The sequence below is a fragment of the Myodes glareolus genome, chromosome 18 (genome assembly GCF_982192425.1).
Source record: "Myodes glareolus chromosome 18, mMyoGla1.1, whole genome shotgun sequence".
Classification (NCBI taxonomy): Eukaryota; Metazoa; Chordata; class Mammalia; order Rodentia; family Cricetidae; genus Myodes; species Myodes glareolus.
The window spans coordinates 12,913,555-12,932,519 of NC_142043.1; the positions used below are offsets into that span (position 1 = coordinate 12,913,555).

General features: G+C 39.0%; 1 protein-coding gene across 4 annotated transcripts in view; it reads right to left on the reverse strand.

Annotated features, from left to right (window-relative positions):
* Supt3h (SPT3 homolog, SAGA and STAGA complex component) overlaps window positions 1-18,965 on the reverse strand; it is a 351,815-nt gene that overhangs the window by 71,036 nt on the left and 261,814 nt on the right. For all 4 annotated transcript variants that reach the window (XM_087897976.1, XM_087897978.1, XM_087897975.1 and 1 more), the window contains 4 exons: window positions 9,514-9,589; window positions 5,569-5,681; window positions 4,349-4,456; window positions 322-489 (listed from right to left, as the gene is read on the reverse strand). In XM_087897976.1, coding sequence (XP_087754102.1) covers window positions 322-489; window positions 4,349-4,456; window positions 5,569-5,681; window positions 9,514-9,589 — 465 coding nt within the window. The remainder of the gene's footprint in view (window positions 1-321; window positions 490-4,348; window positions 4,457-5,568; window positions 5,682-9,513; window positions 9,590-18,965) is intronic.

Sequence of the window (18,965 nt, forward strand, 5' to 3'; positions counted from 1 at the left end):
CTATTGCATGAGACTTTAGTCCACCTCATTTATGGGTTTCATCTTCCCAGGTCCCACTGCCTCTAGACTGGTGAATAGCACCCAAAAGTTGTTTCAGGTCTGACTAGAGGTCATTGATTGTGGGTTCCTATAAGCTGGCTGCTTCTTAAGCTTTGAGCTGTGAGAAACACACAAACACACGCCACCTTTTCATAACTATAAAAAAACCCCTAAACCCAAATTTTTTTCTCTTCCACTCTCTATCAAAAAAGAAAGGATGAAAGACAAACCAAACCCCAAACACCAAAACAAACAACAACCACCATAACAAAACCCACTGACCTTTTTCCTCTTTCTCTGCTTGCTTTTACTAGAGTCTTGTCCTGTACTGCCATTCCCCAGGGATCCGGATGTGGATCTCCCAGAATGCTGAGATCCAGAAGAGGGAGCTGTTGGTGTAGCAGGCGGTGTGTTCTCAGGAGAGTCTGGACAGGACTTCAAACAGGACCCCTGCACAAAGACATAGCTTTGAGATGAACTGACCAGACCTCCTAGCAATACATTATCTTTACACTTAATACCATTTATAGTTTAAAAATTTATACTTATCTATTCCATAGAAATGGAATAGATGTCTTTCCCCTAAAGTTCTAGCTATAATCATTTTTAATCTAATTATTCAGACAAAAATTCTACATGCACTGCCTCTAAAAAAAATCTGTTAACTTTGCTGGATAACATGGAAAGTTTGCTTGTATTTTAAGTTTACATGTCTCCAAAACAGTCTCTAAACTCTCCCTAGACTGGATGATGGCTTTCAGACACTGTGTGTGTTAGTGGCTACCAGCATTTTCCTCATAGCTCAAAATCATCATTTTAGGATCACCGAGTTTTCCAGTCTGTTCTATATGCAATGTCCTCTTTCCTTTCTTAATATTGCTCTTTTATTTATTTGGACTATAAGCCTGTTATTTATTTCATCTCAAATATTTGAAGAACTGTCCTTTCAGCATCTTCTTTTCTATGGTCAATTACTCTCTAACTTCTTTGAGCCAGTTATCACAGACAGGCTTTTAAGCTCCTCCACAGTTCCCCCTTAATTCCCCTTCACATGGGCTCACTGGGTGAATGACATCCTACAGGATGGAGTTAGGAAACAGGTCCCTGCACTGGCAGGTAAATGCCTGGGGCTGGGGGCAGGTGTGCTCTGACCCTAGAGATAGCCATAAGTCATCTAGGCTATTAACCAGCCTTCTGAGAGGAAAAGAGGTTGCACATTTCTTCCTTTGAAGAGATAATACTGTGTCTTCAGCATTTCTGGTTTCCCCAGTGCTAATTTGTGAATAAAAGGACCTCTGTGCTCCCAACAGGATGGTCCCTAAATGCCTTAACAAAACATTTTCTTGTCATATAACAATACTGGCTTTTAAGAATTTATAGATATTAAAGATTTATGAGTCATTTTCTTACATAGTCTTACCCACACTTTCCTCATTCTATTAATCATACTAACCATTCACTCTGTGGATCAACCACTCTCTATAACACAGTAAAAGAAATGATGTTAGACTTTGCAAACCCCTTGCTGAAATTCTGGTACCGGTCTCAACAGTATTTCCTTGATCAGACTGTCTGGAGACACCATCAAACAAGAGGCAGTAAAGCTAATTTGACTGAGTATATTTTGTTCAAAATGTTTAGGAACAGTTTTGTTTCAGATTTTGTAATTTAAAAAAAATACTATTTTGGATCATGCCCACATGTGTGTAAACTATATGCTGAAAAAATATATAGAAAACCATTGCTATTACATTTGCTAGTCTAGTGTCAGGAACACAAGCTTAACCAGCTCGGTTCCTCATATGGTTAGCGTTTAAGGACGATGCCCCCTCAGATAAGATGAACCCAGTCAACCTGGTGACTGATTACAATACACTGGCACTGATGTCAGGATCTCCTAAGAGCATCTCTTTAATTTATCATCCTTCGGCCGAGATCTTGAACTAGTCTTTGATAATCCTCAGTAGTCTGTAATACTACACAATCCTAAACTTTAAATTTTTTTAAATGGAACTTCCAATTAGTTCTCTTTGATAAGTTTTTAGTTTTACCAGAGTTACCCACTTCCAGTCCTTGTACAATGTGCTTTTGCTGCCTCTGAGGCCCAGAATGAACTTTCTCACCAGTTTCCACACCTTCAACACTTTGATGTCGACACATACATATGAGATTTGTTTTAATTCTCTAGGTGGTTCATTTGGAAGTCAGTGTAATACACTAACTTGGTATAGTTCTGTGCTTGTTCATCTATTTGCTTGTTTGTTTTACAAATCATTTAGTCTCTCTGAACACAGCCACTATCATTCTCCAGATGCCCCTCTGGCCCATATTTGGCACAATCCTTCATGTTAATTACTGATTTGCAATGCTGATGAGTGAGAATTCTGCTTTAGCATGGAATTATCCCTGTTCTATCAGATAATAAAGGGCAGGAAGGGAGACAGTCTCTGTAAATGTCTACTTTGACTACCAGTCACAGGGGAGGGAGGGTAGGTGGATGTCAGGCCAGGAGAAAGTTTGGGGCAGACACTGACAGTCTGTCAGAATTCTCTCCGAGATTCATGCTCCTGACTCCCAGAGAGCCCAGGAAACCCACTACACATAGGATATTTTTTTTCAACTGTTCTTTAGCTGGGAAAAGCGCCTGTGGTTGTTGAGTAGTTGCCCAGGGTAGCTTGGCCACCCTGGAGAACCAAGAAAGAAGGACGGGGATGTTGGGGGTGTTTTCTGAGACTTGCAAGCAATCATTTGAATGCTAAGGGAAAACTGGGTTGTTATGCTCACAGTAAATTTCCTCAATTAGAAATGTTACAACAAATTTGTCTGATGTTAATGGAAAGCACACTATACACATACTCATAAAGCATCAAAGACATTGCAGAGGGCGCTCTTTGACATCATAATTGGGGTTTGAAACATAAAGAAAATAAAGAGTGTTTAATCAACTAAGTAAGCTTTAGGAAGTTTTCAAGCATGCTGACGGATAATGATGTATGACCTTTTTAATGGCCATAAACATTTCAATCCCTACTTGGATTTCAAGCCAATCTGATTCTCCAAGGGCTATGAAAAAAGTTGAGTTGACTTCTGGCTTGTTAATAAGATACTATATGCGAAGATATCATAGCATAGGTCCTAAGCATTATAGCGAAGAATATATAACTTGAGTCCACAGACTAATAGAATGGCTTCAGGGTCTACTGAAATTATACTAAAAATGTGTATAAATCCAGAAAAGGATTTATAGTTTTTTTCAGACATTCCAAAAAATCCTTGGCACAAAGCAAATCATAACTATGTCTTAGAAGCGGTCTGAGCTACCATATTCATCCACAGATAGTCACAGGAAGTAGATGAGTATTATTAAATGGGCTTTGCTGTGTTCAGGTTATACATTTTGGCCAACTTGACCTAAACGAACTTTATAAGTGCACATGCAGATGTGAACCTATTCTGTCTCCCATGGCTCGGAGAGTAGATGATATGACACTGCTGCATTTGTTACTAAGACACTCAAATGCTGACGGATGTATTCGACATGTTCTGTTGCATCTCTGGTTTTAGGCACATAGTGCTAGTAGAGACTATTTTAGAAACTGGAAGTGGTAAGCAGTTATGCAAAAGGTTACACCTGCTGAGATTTCCCAATTCCTATTGAAAAACGTCCTAGCAGCACAAGGTAGATAGAGCAGACAAGAGGTGCCAATATGAAAAATGAGGCTAGATGGAGCCATATGAATATAAATTATTGTTTAGATAAATCACTAAATGAAATGGTAAGTTATGAATAAATGTTAGGAATTATTACATGAGAATACATCCCCAGTTCACTCCAGGGGCTCTTGATTTCTTGTACACTAAGCAAGAATTGTACCACTGATCTACAGCCCTACAGCAACTCTCATCATTTGAGCTACAAAGAAATAGCTTTCTCCAGCATCATGTAATTATACAGACTAATTTATTCACTTCACATGTCTCAGAGCAAGACAGGTTCTGCAATCATCTGTCTGTCATTGAAGGGATAGGAAAGACAAGGATTCTTTGAAAAGAATTTTTTTTAAAATTTCATTATTTAATTCATTTTTTTAAAAAAACAAAAAAGGTCAAAGGGTGAAAAAAAGTCATCATATCAAATGGATCCTCAGGGCTTGACACAGGAAATGCTCAGTCATTATTGTGTAAATGGTCAATGGATTAAGATTCTCTAAGAAAAGACTATGTGTTCCTATAGAATGCTTTCCGGAAAAGAACTACTGTCAACACGTAACAAGTAGACAGATGTGTTCTCAGACTTTCTGATACTCACCTCAGCCGAGTTATGATACTGAATGAAGGTTGCAGAAATGGCATGGCTGAAAGGGTCCCCTGCCTTGGATACCATATCCTGCCTCACGAGAAGAGCCAGATCCACTACCTGAATAACAGAGTAACAAATATAAAGTGATATAACTGGAAATAATCATTAATGCCATAGAAGAGGCGATCAGTAACACACTCAGAACATTATTGATATTAATACTGTCTGCCATTCATTTGGAAGTGAGCACAACCTTTCATTGACTGGTGACTGGGCCAATCCACAATCACAAATGACAAGTTCGATTTTCTAAGGGAGTAGCTTTCAAATTTCATCTTTTTATCAACAATGGAGCATTTTAAATGGGGACTTCTGGACCATGAGCCCTGGGATTCCAGGCTAGTTTAGGGGTCTCCATTCTCAAAATGGGCTAGCAAGAGGCTGATCCTGTGCTCTAGTGATCATACTCACGGGGGACCACACCTGGAGGGCAATAGTCCTACACCTGCATGTCTCCAGAGAAAAAAGGGGTCACAGACTTTGACAGCCACTTATTTCAAAAATCAGAAACAAGCTTTTAAACAAATCTGTTGAGAATGTAAGACTTCAACATTGAGAAAAAGTGGTCATTCTATATATAGTTATAATAAAGTTGAAGGATCAGACATTTTAAATACATTTTTTGTTAAACTCATCAAGAATTTTATACATGCCAACAATGTATTTAACTCATATTCACCCCCAGCTCTTCTAGTTCTTCCCAGATCTACCCTACCCTCCTCTTCTGTTTTAATAACCCTAGTCCAATTTGTGCTGGCTTTATATGCCCGGGAATGGGGACACCCACTGGAGCATGGTTAACCTACCAAGGGATAGAACCTTAAAGAAAACTGGTTCTCTCTCCCTTAGAAGCCATCACTGTCAAAAGCTCCACAGGTAGGAGTGGGGCATGTGAGCTGGAATGTAGACTATATTAAGTTTGTGCAGGTCTAGAAACAGTATTCTTTTAAAAAGTCAAAATAACAACAACACAAAACAAAAATGTATAGCCCTGAGAAATAGCTATACAAAGAAACATAATTGAGCTAAATTATAGAATACGATGCATTTCAAAAAGAAATTTATGCTCTTCTCATTCCAACTAGAGTAGCAGGTGGAATAAATAACTGACCATGGACCCAGGGAGGAGAAATCAGCAGGAGCAGTTGATTGACAGCTCAGACTCTTACCTGTGCCACTGTTTCATAGGCTAAGTATGCCAAAATTTCCATAGCTATGACATTGGGCTTTATCTCCATGCTGCCACAGTCCAACCAGTCTCGAAATTTGGAAGCTTTTTTGGCTATTAATTAAAAAGAAGAGAAATGTTTTACTTTTTAACATGTTATAATCTTCATATGATTATAAGAAATTGGAAATATTTCTCCTGAAACTACATAGAAGAAATAACACCCATAGAAACAATATTTGGGAAGTTCTCTTAATGTCTAAATTTTTTTTTCTTAAGAAATCCACGTTGGAACCCTTGGTTAAGAAGCAATATCATGGTTTTATTCTACAAATTCCTCATGCACTGGATCTTTTATCTCTCTGTGGTGGATGCCATGGGACATCACACACTATAACCTCAGCTCTCTATGGTGGATGGCACGATACACCATACCTTTTCACCCTTGTATTTCTCACAGAGCTCTAGAGTATGTTACCATTGGCCAGAGTTTTAATTATTATCATAGAAAAGCTGCTTTCTCCATACAACTTAGTTCTTATGGAAATAAAATTCTGGAAGAAGTTGTGATGAAGGAATACAGAGAAAGAAATTACATCTCCAATTCTCAAAATGTACCTGCTACTAAAATAGGCTCAAAATTGTGAATTGAGAATTAAATAAAGCAATGCTGGCCTGAGATAACCTGTAATTATTATGTCTTTGCTGACTATGGAGATGTTAGAATTCTTAGGCCTGACTCTCCAAATCAGACTTACTGCAACCTGCCCTTACCACCATGGAACTGAGCTGTCCTTGAGTCTCGTCTCAGTGCTCCTGTCTGCTCTCCCCTCACCCTTCTTCATCCACACAATTCTGACCACCCATGCCGAAGGTAGACGGCTTACATCATTTATGGAAACAACTACAAATATTTCCTATGTGCATAGATTTCTCAGACCTTGGTTCTTTGTTGGTAGAGAATAAGCCCGAAGCTCCTGGATACCTAATTGTATCATGTAGATATAGAACCAAGCAGCACACACCTTTAATTAAATACCTGTAATTGGCTGAGCGGGGGCACACCTTTAATCCCAGCACTCGGGAGGCAGAGGTAGGAAGATCTCTAAGTTTGCGGCCAGCCTGGAGTACAGGCAAACTCCAGGACAGCCAAGGTTGCACAGAGAAACCTTGTCTCAAAAAAAAAAAAAAAAAAGCAAAACCAAAAACCCAAACAAACAAAACAAACAGAACTAGCCACCAAACACGGTAATTGTCCCAGTACTAAGCAGATCTGAATCTGAATTTGACATAGAACCTTACTTAGCCATCACTAATTTAACTAGTAAACTAGAAGGTAAAAGGTGGATAGTAAAGAATTTTTTTATAAAATCTGCAAGGGAATCTTTAAAAAAGATCACTGATCATCCTTTTGACTATTCTGGCCTTACTAGTCTGTAAAAGTCTCATCTCAGAGCATGCTGTTTGGCTCTAGTCAGAATTCTCATACATTCCACATACAGGAGAGTTTTCTTTTAAATAAATCACAGAAGACATGAAGTCCTGCTATTGAAGCACATGTCCAAAACTGTCAAATATGGCAGAATTATGATAATCCCCTTAAAGCTATCTCTCTAAAGTAACCAGTCTTCACATACTCTGACAGGCAACATTCCATCTAACTAGCAAGCTGGAACGGCTCACAAACACTTGTTCAACATCTGTGGAATACTTCTGAAGTTCAAGTTAAGAGGCAGAATTTTGGCAAGATCAATAAAATGGAACTTATTGCCCATTTCCCTCTGACAGAGCATTAGAACACAGAAGAAGCATAGAAGCTGCTGTAAGCTATTTATTTTGAAGGTAAGAAAAGGGTCATTATTAGTTTTCAGCCATAAGGGAGAGAATTAGCAGTGTTTTTGTGAGACCGGAAGCGCTCAGAATGCAGAAGTCTAAGTACCTGCTGCACAACCAGAAAGCAAAATACCTGGTGCCAACAGACTCGCCACACTTATTTCTGTAACAAATTCACAAATGATTACATCATGCTTGTTTGTTTTGTTCATTTCTTTTTTTGAGACAGGGTTTCTTTGTGTAGCTTTGGCTCTGGAACTCAGTTTGTACAGCAGGATGGCCTTGAACTCAGAGATCAGCTTGCCCCTGCCTCCTGAGTGCTAGGATTAGAGGCGTGTGCCTCCAATACCCAGTAAAAATATATTTCTTTAGTGAAATTCTAAAGTCCAATCTTTACAACTTTGAAATATCTGTCTGTATGGGGTATGGGAGTCATGTGTACATGTGCCACAATGTGCATATGGAGGTCACCCAGTACGCACAACACCAGGGATCCTAGGTACTGCCAAAAACAGATAATTAAGAAGTAAACGGCAGGTCATGGTTCCAGTGTCCTGGTAATTCATCAAAAGGAGAAGACTGCAAACAGCCCAATACTCTGCCTGCTCAGGGCTGGCTTCTGGATCTGCTCTGAAGAGCCTTTTCAGCTTTGTTATTTCTATCATAGAAAACAGGTTCTTCCACCTAGGCTTCAAATGAAGCTCTCACAGATACTAAATGAGCAAATATTTTTAATGTCAAAATCCTTTCTCCCCACCCCACAGAAAAGAAAATTATGCATAATATACTACTTTATCTGTAATTTTATCAGAAGAAGAAAATATTAGGCTTCATCTACTATCATTACTTTTGTGTGTGTGTGTGTGTGCTCAATGGAACAGCAGAAAAGAAATAAAATCTAATTTTCAAATGAAAGATGCATTACCAGACTAAGACCATCAGTTTTAGTGCAACAGCACTTCATTTCTTCTTGTAAATTCAGTTTAAAATATGATTTAAAAAAATAGTTCAGCTGCACTAAATGCTACTTTATGAGCTGGAGATTTATGCTTATAAAATACTTGAATGCTGTATTTAAACCCCAAAATTACCATACAAAACCCTCTCATTTGCTGAAATTGCCACGATCTGAAGTGTCATTTACTTAATGCTTCACAGATGTCTGATGCCAAGTTGTTAGTCAGATTGAAAAATATATTTTGTTAGGAAAAAAAAATCTTCCAAAACATGTTTTCTTATATTTTACTGATGTTTGCATGGGGCAGCGCTATTTGCAATGTGCCATTTATTTGCACTTCATGATCTAAAATGCTGCTCTCATTTTCTTTTTCCAAATCAAATACATGGTTATCGTGACCACACAACTGCTTTTCATTTAAAGACATCATTGTTTCTATAACTTCTCAGATCAGGGTCATGCGCGCCTTTGTCATATTTTTAAATGGACTTTTCATTGCCCTTTCTTTATGACCTCTACCCCAAGGACTTTAGTTGTCACTGGGCTATTGACACACAATCTAGTCCACTGTTATAAGGTCACAAGTGCTTTTTGGCAACCGCTGTTCAGTGATGGGAACGCACTGACTTTTCTGATCTTACTCCTGTGGCAAGAGGACTGACTCACGACTCTGGCTAGTGCTCAGGGCATGCTACAGTAGGAGGTTAAGGACAAAATGAAACACTCTATTGAGATGCTACTTTGTGGTAACATGAGTGTGCATAAAGGGGAGTTTGGGGTTTATAATTAATATTGGGAGCTTTTAGATGTCATGACTATTAATGTTCACTATGGACCGGTACAGTCAGTAATACTGTACTTCAGTAAACATGACTAAGAAATGAGAAACTAAAGTAAGAATTGAAGAAAAAAGTAACTGTTCTGACTGAAGGTTGTACGAATAATTCCACTGCTGTCTGTGTATACATATGCTCTCAAATCTCCTAACACAACTGACTGTATAGCCATAGAACATAACAAAATCTTCAGGTTCCTCCAGTGCAGATGCTGTTTCCGTAACATCATATATTGAATACATCAGTTTCTAAAGAACAGAACATATTACAGTCTAGGATGTCTGTAACACAATCCCTCACACATCAAATCTGTACTCACAGAAACTTAGTTGCCGGCTTTCACAGAATTCCGCATATTGAGCTGAATCCATAGTTCGAGTCTGTCTTTCTGCTCTCTAAGGGACAAGAAAACAAAACAAAAAAATGAAAACCAAGTTTTTAAAGAAAATAGATTCTTAACAATCATTTCTAGAGTAGAAACTTAGGCTTCATTTACCATGTTCCATGCCTTAATCTAAGAAAGCAATTAGGTATGGTGACAGACATATAACAACCATGACAAGCAATCAGAGTTGTGCTGGGGCTGGAGCCATGCCTCCGTGGTAGAGAGGGTACTGCTCTTCTGGAGGACCTCAGTTTGGCTCCCAGCACCCACATCTTGTGGCTTATAACCACCTATAGCTCCAACTCCAAAGGTTCTAAGGTCTTCTGGTCTCCCTTGGCATTGTATTCATGTACACATACACACACACACACACACACACACACACACACACACAATTGAAATAAAAGAGAAATATTACAAAGTAAAAAACAGCAGTTGTAACTTTTTTTCTTTTGGATATAAAGCTTATAATAGTTTCTGCTCCTTTGTTATTGAAGCTAAAATTCAAGGACTGGATTATTTAGTCAAAACACATCTAACATTTTCTATTTATCCCAACCTTTTAAAGCAAAAGCAAACTGTGCAGAGAGGACAAAGCAGACATCAAAACCACTATTCACTATCATTGTCCATCTGCTTTACAGTTGTGATGTGGCAAACACCAGAGCAGGAGTCAATGCCTGAAATCCATATATCCCCTCAGATCCCAGTGCCAGAGCTAACAGAGTCAGTCTTCTCAATTACAAAGAAAATAAGGAGAAAGGTAAACACAACACAACTCCTTTAATCTGAGTCCATGGATGATTCACAGCTTGGGCTAGCTGCATTCGTGGCTTTTTTGATTCAGTCCTGCAGATGTTTGTTCCTACATTGTCTCACAGAGGTAGCATAATTATACTTCACCCATGGTTTGGTGGCAAAGACTATGACCACTTCCGTTTCCTTGGTAAGGGGAGCAGGTTGAGATGAGGCAGCCTGGTGCTTCTTGGAAGGGACATCTGACCAATAAAGGGAAAAAAATTCCCTGAGATTTCAATTTTTTCTGCAGTGGGAGAACTTTCAGGAAATGCTTTCTCACAGTTGTGTGTGCACTCAAGAACCATGTTTCTAATGGTCATACTACATCTTCTTTCTTGTCCAGTTTGAGTAGAAGTCATTATACAGGTTGTCACCTGATGCACTGCTCAGTCAAAAAAGACAGAAGAGCTGGAGTGAGGAAAAAAGTTCCTTTCTTCCTCTCCTTACTTTCTCCCCAACCAAATATTCTCACAAACACGTGAACACAAATCCAGACTTCTTTTGATTATTTACCTGCTTGGCTCAAGTGTTACTTCTGAGTATACACAGCAAGTATTATACACAGGTAACACGTACATATATACACATGTCTGTATGTGATTTAGTTCTTCATATCTACACATTTATTCGTATGTAGTGTGTGTACAGCCAACAACTTGGGGTGTTAATCCTTACACATCATCCCCCTTTACTTTGGGACAGTATCCCTAGGACCTTCCTCACAGCCCAGGCTGGTTTGCCCAGGAGCTTCCAAGGATTTGTCTGTTGCTGCCTCCCATCCTCCCATCCTGCCTTTGCTGGGATTACTGGCACATGCACCAGGCCCAGTGTTGTACCTGAGTACTGAGGATTTGAACACAGGTCCTCAGGCTTGCATGGTAATAATGTACCAAATGAACTATCCCCCTAGAAACTGGCCTCTTAATGTGGCTGATAGGACTCAATAACTGTTTGCTGATGGAAAATAAAAAGCAAACAAGTAAGTGTTTAGGTTCTGAACAAAGCCAGTGGGTTACTAATGCGTTTATTTTTTTTTTTTAAAAATCCTTGCCGGATGGCGCACACCTTTAATACCAGCACTCTGGAGGCAGAGGAAGGCAGATCTCTATGAGTTGGAGGCCAGCCTGGTGAACAGAGTGAGTTCCAGGACAGCTAGGGTTAGCTACATAAAGAAACCCTGACTCAAAAACAAACAAACTAAACAGAACAAAACCAAAACCAAACCTCACACTGATAACACTTAACACTGCATAATTCTTATGTATTTATGTAGGTGCGTGTATGTATGTCTCTGTGTAAGATTATAGTGAGAACCCCTCAGGTCAGGTGTGTGTGTGTGTGTGTGTGTGTGTGTGTGTGTGTGTGTGTGTGTAATGAGAACTTCTCAGGTTTGAATATCTATGTCCTAGAATACCTGACACAGAGTAAATAAGCAATGAACATTCTGAATAAACAAATGTCACCCCTTTATTTAACAGGGTAGGCATTGTAACTAGCTCTCAGTAGCTATGACTTCCACACTATCTATTTGCTACCCTGAACCCAGCCACCACATTCCCCCAACAGAGGACTAGACATAAAGCACTTAGACAAAGACACAACAGTCCTAAAGGAATTCCTAATATCTTTCTTCTACTGAGTTCGGCAATCAAGATTTGGCTTCGGTATACATGCTAGGATAGTTGGTGTGTCTGTAATTAAGAATTTTAGTCTTTTAACGTGAGGAGAACTTATCCTAAGAGATTAAGGTTGCCAGGGTGGCCAGCTTTAATTAAATAAGTGTGTGGCAGTTGGGAGATTCTGTCCTGCAAAGTCTATCATCTGAGGCCATTTTAAAGATACAGACATATGAAAGGCTTTGCTATTACAGCTAGCTTCTTTACTTTCTGACACTCTTGCTAGAGCCTCTTCCCTTTGTGCTGCTCATCTTAGTTCTTCTCAGCTCCTTTAGTACATAAGCAGCACCCTTTGATCTAGGCAGCATCAGGAAGCTGGCCTTAGGGCACTCACAGGAAGCCATTTACTCCTTGCTTAGCACACAGGAAACACTCAATGCAGGGTGGCTGATTGCAGTAAAGATTTATTGGCATGCTGTGTTAGAGCTACTGGAAGCTTAAAGTGTATCTTGTTTAAGCCTCTTCATTTTAAAGATAAGGAAACTGAGGTTAGGAGAGATGCAACTTGCCAGAAACATATGTATTTGCATTACAAAGCTTTGTCTAGACTATACTACATTTTTTACTCCAAGGTCCTTGTAGGATGACCTATGACCAGCGATTTTAAGAATTATGACCAAATCGCATGAATTCCAGACAGGGTAAGCAGATTTTAAAATGAAGTTCTACGTAAAAGAATCAAGAGACTGTCCATTTATTAAATAATTATGGTTCTGTTTTCTGTGGTGCCCTAATTTCACTTCCCCATTGCTTCTCTTTGGATGCCAGTGCATTCTGTAGTGTACACGGATGGACCTTTACCAATGTGATTACCAAAAAACCATCTGGGAAAAGAATTCCCCAGTTTAGTACAATGATATGGTTATAATGACAATGTCTTCTTCACACAGAAAATGCAACCTTTACAGCTATAAGTTTGGCTCATATGGGTCAACTCAGGCACATGTTTCCCAGGAAGTGACCTGTGTGTACTGTGAGAGCCATGGCAGGAAGTATGCTCCCTTCATGTTCTGGCTTCTTCTGAACAAAATGGAAAACCTGCAAGCTTAATTTTAAAGGTGTCTCTCTAAAAGGGAGTTCTCAAGTTTAACTGATCATTTTATATGGTCACTAAACTGGAATTTAAAAAAAATCTGTTTTGCCCACATATGCTCATACAAGTCTGTGATTCAAGTGTTTGTGAGGCTGAGACAGGAGGATCAAATTTGATACAGTAAGATCTTCTTTCAAAAAGCTAAGTAAGCAACTACCCATTATCACCAAACCAAAGCAAATCAAACCTTCATGTTTTTAGAATATTAGAAGCACAAAACCCTGAATGAGTATTGATGAACAATGACCACTTGCTTAGATTATCATTTATCCACAAGGGTGGGAAGTTACACAATGCTCTTTTTTAGCTCAGACAGTTACATGAACACAAGGTCATCTTCAGATGACTCAAGTTCGGTATCCTCAAGGTCAGTTCCACATGTGACCTGATTTTCTTGGATAATCTCCAACATTCAGAAAAATACACAACACACTCACTTTTCCTCCAATTAAAGCTTGTGATACTATTAGAGAACAAAATAAGAGTCTATTTGGAAAGTATTGCATTTGAAGTTATTATTGCTAGAGTCTTCAAAGCATCTGACTATATACATCTAAATATATGTGTGTGTGTGTGTGTGTGTGTGTGTGTCAAGAGGAATAGTTATATTACTAGCCACCCATCTCACTACCATGAAGTTACAGCAAGTCCTTCTTATTGTATAATGAATTGTGAAGGCAGATTCCCACGCCAGATGGAGTCCCTTTCTGGATACTATCTACATGAAAGTAGGAAAGCAAATATCTGCATTCAAGTAATACTATGTAGAATTTGTTTTTGTATTATTTTCAGTATCTTGAAAATAACAGACTCTCAGTACTTCAGCCCTTTAGTGCCAAGTTGCCTGTGTCTTTGAAAACACCTTGGGCAACAACAGTCACTGCTTGCCACAGCTTCCAGCATCTGGATGACTTAGGTAGCACACAGCCCTATTCAAGTTCTCCACACGCTTTCACTGGAGCATGCTCAAAGGTTACAGGAGCTATGTGCTGGCATATCTCCTGAAGCTTCTCAACACATATGACATCTATTTTTCTTGAGTAACTCAGAATCATAGAACATAACTTTTATACCCAAATAAAAGTTTATCTGTTGCTGTTTCTATCTCAAAAACACACATTTTAAAAATCTCTTATTTTGATTACTCTCAGAACATGCACAACTGAAAGCGAAGCCCTTCTGAATGGAAAAGTATCATGTTCATGGTAATCTCCCTTACATGAGATCAGAACCAGACGACTAACTTGCAAACCCCAACTGCAGTGGCTGGTGTCAGTATTCAACATGGCAATACATGGAATAACCCGTGTGCTCATTGTATGTGTGCAGAAGGACACAGCAGTAAAGCACACCCAATATTAAAGAAATGCCTCTTAGATCATTTGCAAGGTACTGTCTGACAGGCATATTTATCTCCGGAGCTGGAGAGAAACCTCAGAACTCTAGTGTCTGTGTGCTTACTGAATCAGCTTGCCCTTGAGTAGGTTACCTACCACATCAAACAAGACTCCCTTAAAATATATGGCAAGAGTTCATTTTTCACTTCTCAGAATGCTCATCTTCTGCAATAGGTGGCTGATTCCATCCACAAGTCTTTCCTCTCACAACCTATCCTGAAACAACCACTTTATATAAAAACCAGGCCCTGGTAAATGCAGAGACTCCCCTTCATCCACAGTCCCAACTTACAGCTCTGCCTCCTAAGATAAAACAAGTGCCCAGCTGACACTACATCAAATTCAAGTACAAATGGCTACCTACCACCCCTCCCAACACAAACTTATCTGATCCTGGACCATCCTACCTAGGCACTCACTGTTCTTGAATTACAATCAGGAAAAAATGTTTTCTTTTTTTTTGTGTTGTTTTGAGTGTGTCTCACATGTAGACAATGCAAGTCTGGAACATCTGTCTGTGCCTATAGGGTGCAGGGATTACAGTTATGTCCCACCATGCCTAGTAATCAAAAATAATTAAGCAAATAAATAAAAATAATGAAAACACATAGATAAAATAAAATAGATAAATCAAAGCAAGATTTTTAGAAGGAAATCTTTCCCTTTGAGTTAATTTTGCTTTACTTATGGAAGTCATAAAACACACACACACATACATACATACACACAGAGTTATGGTAACACACATATTCTTGAAAGTTAAAGTCCTGAAACCAAAAGTTGACTTGTTTGATCCACAATTTTCATAGAATAATAAAAATACAGTGTACATTCTATTTCATGACCTGTTTAAAACAAACAAACACACACACACACACACACACACACACACACACACACACACACACACAATGGGCTCTAGTGGTATTAAATTTTCACCCAAAATGGCTTTTATAATATAGCAATTTCACGTGTAAAAGGCATTATGAATGAATTAGAGCATCATATGATGTGTCCTGAAGGAACAGCCATGGACTCCAGGGCATCGGAGGTTTAGAAGGAATTCTGTATGAGAGTAAATGAGTGATTTAATACAAAGCCCCCTGACTGAGAAAATCCATTAAACACAGAAAGAGGATTTGTCACATTAGTGTACAGTCGAGCTCTTTCAGTTGGTTGTTGGCTTTTCTTTTTCAATTCTGGTCTATACCTATGGATCAAAAAATATTAATTCATGTGACTACAGGAATTTTTTTCTTTTCTATGTATTTTTAGCTATGAAAATGGTAATGAATTACTTTTATAATGAAAAAAACCCACAATCATAAAAAATTAAAAGGATATATTTAAATGTCTATTTAAGGTTTTTCATTTGAATTTACTAGGCTAGTATTGGGAAAAATGAGATACATAGTAAAATAATACTTTTCTAGGATGAAATGTCCTCTTTAGTGAAAGGCTATTATTAAACAAACAAACAACCAAATAGCAAATTGGTTCACCCATACGTGGTTGTATATGCAAATTTAGAGTTAGTATTGATTTTTATGACTTCTCCTGAAGTTATGACATGATGTGGACAAAATGAAATCCACGCAAATGTTTTTCCAAACCAGCTCTTAAAAGAAATGATAGGAGCATTGGCTGTACCTTTTCTGAATGAGGACAATATAACATCTATCTGTGTTTTTTCTTTTGTCTCGTGGGGGTGTGTTTATCAAAAAGTATGACTCCTGGCTAGGTTATGGGAGAGGCCTATTTTGGTAATATTCCTGGAGGTTCTCAGAGGTTTAGAGACTACCCTGATGGCTGTCATGGCTAGCTCTGGTGAGGCAAACATGAAAAGGAGGACATTAGGTATTTTGGTCTCTGTAGGTAAAACATGAGCTTGCTGCCTGGATGATATGCACACAGACTGCTGTGTGGAATCCGGCTCAGGTTGCCTTCGTAATGGTATATTCTTTCTAGGTTGGGCTGCCTGAGAACCCGGTGAGCTGGGCTTTCAAACCCTACGAAGGGGAAAGGATGTCAGTTCAGTGGCTCTCACCATCCTCCTCATTAAAAATGGAGCTACCAGACAACTTCACAGTAAATCTGAATTACAAATGCTTAAAACACTCAGAGAGAAGCCCACACATGATACTCATGTCTATAATTCTAGCATTCAGAGCAGAAAGATTGTAGTAAATGTGAGTCCAGCCTGGGCTATGCAGTGAGTTTTATGCTAACCTGGGCTACAGAATAAGACCCTGTCTCACAAAATAAAATGCAAACATAATACAACACATAATAACAAAATAATAATAAAAATAACAACAACAAAAAACAAGTTCTCAAAGGCAGAAAATAAAGCAGCTTCTAGTCCCCCCCCACGATCAAGAGATAAACTATAAATAGAGACTAACAAAGTCTATTACATTATGAGCCACTGAAGAAATGAAGTCACCAGCATAGCAACACTTTTTCAGACAATGTACTAAGGAGGAGCTTAGAACAAAACAAACCAAGTTAAGCTGTTTATCCCCCATGGGGGCACTCTTAGCTATTTTGAAGCTCCCTCTCCTCCCCATCAGCTGAGCTGCTGCCATGAGTCAGGGATGAGCGAACTGTGCCAGCTGTAAGCACAAGTTAGCACAAAATAATGGGGGAAAACGATTTTCTGATACATCAAGACTTAGTCACAGAAAGAAAGAGAACACAGCGGTTTCACCAAACATGACTACTGTAAGAAGAGAGCAGGAGGCACAAGACTCTAGAGTACTTTTGTGTCAGAGTCAATAAAGAAACAATTCCAAATCCTTAATAGGGAAAGCACAAATCTTCACATGACCATAAAAACCAGCATTTTTAATGCTATTTTAAACATTCATCTTAAAAATCTACTTATATATTTCCAATCACATGTGTGTGCGTGCACGTGTGTGTTCCTGTATGTGTGTATGTATGTGTAGCGGTTCAAGGATATAACCTTTGGTGCTTCTTCCTCAGGCACCTCCACCATTTTTTTCCTTTTCCTTCTTTGAGAAGGGTCTCTCACTGTTCTGGGCTCACCAAGGCAAGGCTGGCAGAAAGCCCCAGGGATTCTCCTGTCTCTGCCCTCTCAGCATTGGGATTCAAAACCACCCCTCTTTTTATGTGAGCTCTAGGGATAAACTTAGGTCCTCCTGTTTGCAAGGCAAGAACATTACCAATTAAGCTATCTCCTCAGGTCTCAGGACAGTTTTCAGAATGCAGGAGGCATGCTTGGACACCTGGGACCATAAAGCATTTGGATGAGAAAGTCTTCTAGGGATTGATGTTCTAAAGCAGCCCTGGCTGTTTTTAGAGTCATTCTAGGTATTTCCAGAAGCCGGAGCACAGTGATCGCCTCTGAGGCTTCAAAGAATGCAGAACAGCAAAATCCTCTGGAATCATAAATTCAAAACCTGTAATTATGGTTATTTAACAAAATGGGTTCTGTTAAGATATTTGATGATGAAATCCCCATTCTCTTAGATGTCAGTGCCCAAATTTTATTCAACTTTTACTTATGAGTAAATGTATTATAACTGTTATTTGATTAAATGTCAGTGGCCATTAGGCCCTGCTCTTAGGTAAGAAGGCTTAACCACGGCATGCCCAGAGGGTGTGGAATGGATTACAAAGAGAAATGAAGAAAGGAGGATTGTTTTAGTGACTTGGCAACAGTGAGGCAACATTTCACCTTAAATAAAGTAATGACAAAAGCTTTAAAGAAGCAAGAACAACTCTGGCAGGAAAAGGAAGAGGTGACCAGAGGTGGGAAGGGGGTGAAGTCAAATGACAAGTGTCACAACATGGAACAGCAGCTGAATTTGATGCACTGCCTTGTCCTCTTAATTACAGTGCCAGTGAGGATGGTCAGCTTTCCTCATTTCTCCTCCACACTTGAAGACACTAGCACTCCTGGGCTTGCTCTGGCTTTCAATATAGAACTATTTTGAAATAATTTTAGACTTATAGAAAAATAACAAAAATAGTACAGAATTCTTATACACTTCTCATCCAGCATCACTACCCCAAACATGCTGTATTAATTACTTTTCTATTGTTGTGCTATTTAAGAAAGAAATAGCTTATTTTGGCTTAGTGAGCTGGAGTCCATAATGGTGGGATTGGCACGACATGCTGGCAGGAGTAGGAAGTGGCTACACGTCATCTGCTGCACAAAGGAAGCAGGGAGCAAGAACTGGCAATGAAGCTAACCTCAAAGCCTGCCCCTAATGACTACTTCCTCCAACAAGGCTCCACCCTCTAAAGGTTTGCAACATCACTAATGGGAGAACAAGGGGTCAAATACATGAGTGTATGGGGGACATTTCTCATTCAAACTACCACATATACCTTAGCTGACCTTGTGTGTTATGCAGGATAAAAAAAGTTTAGTATTTACATAAGAGTTTC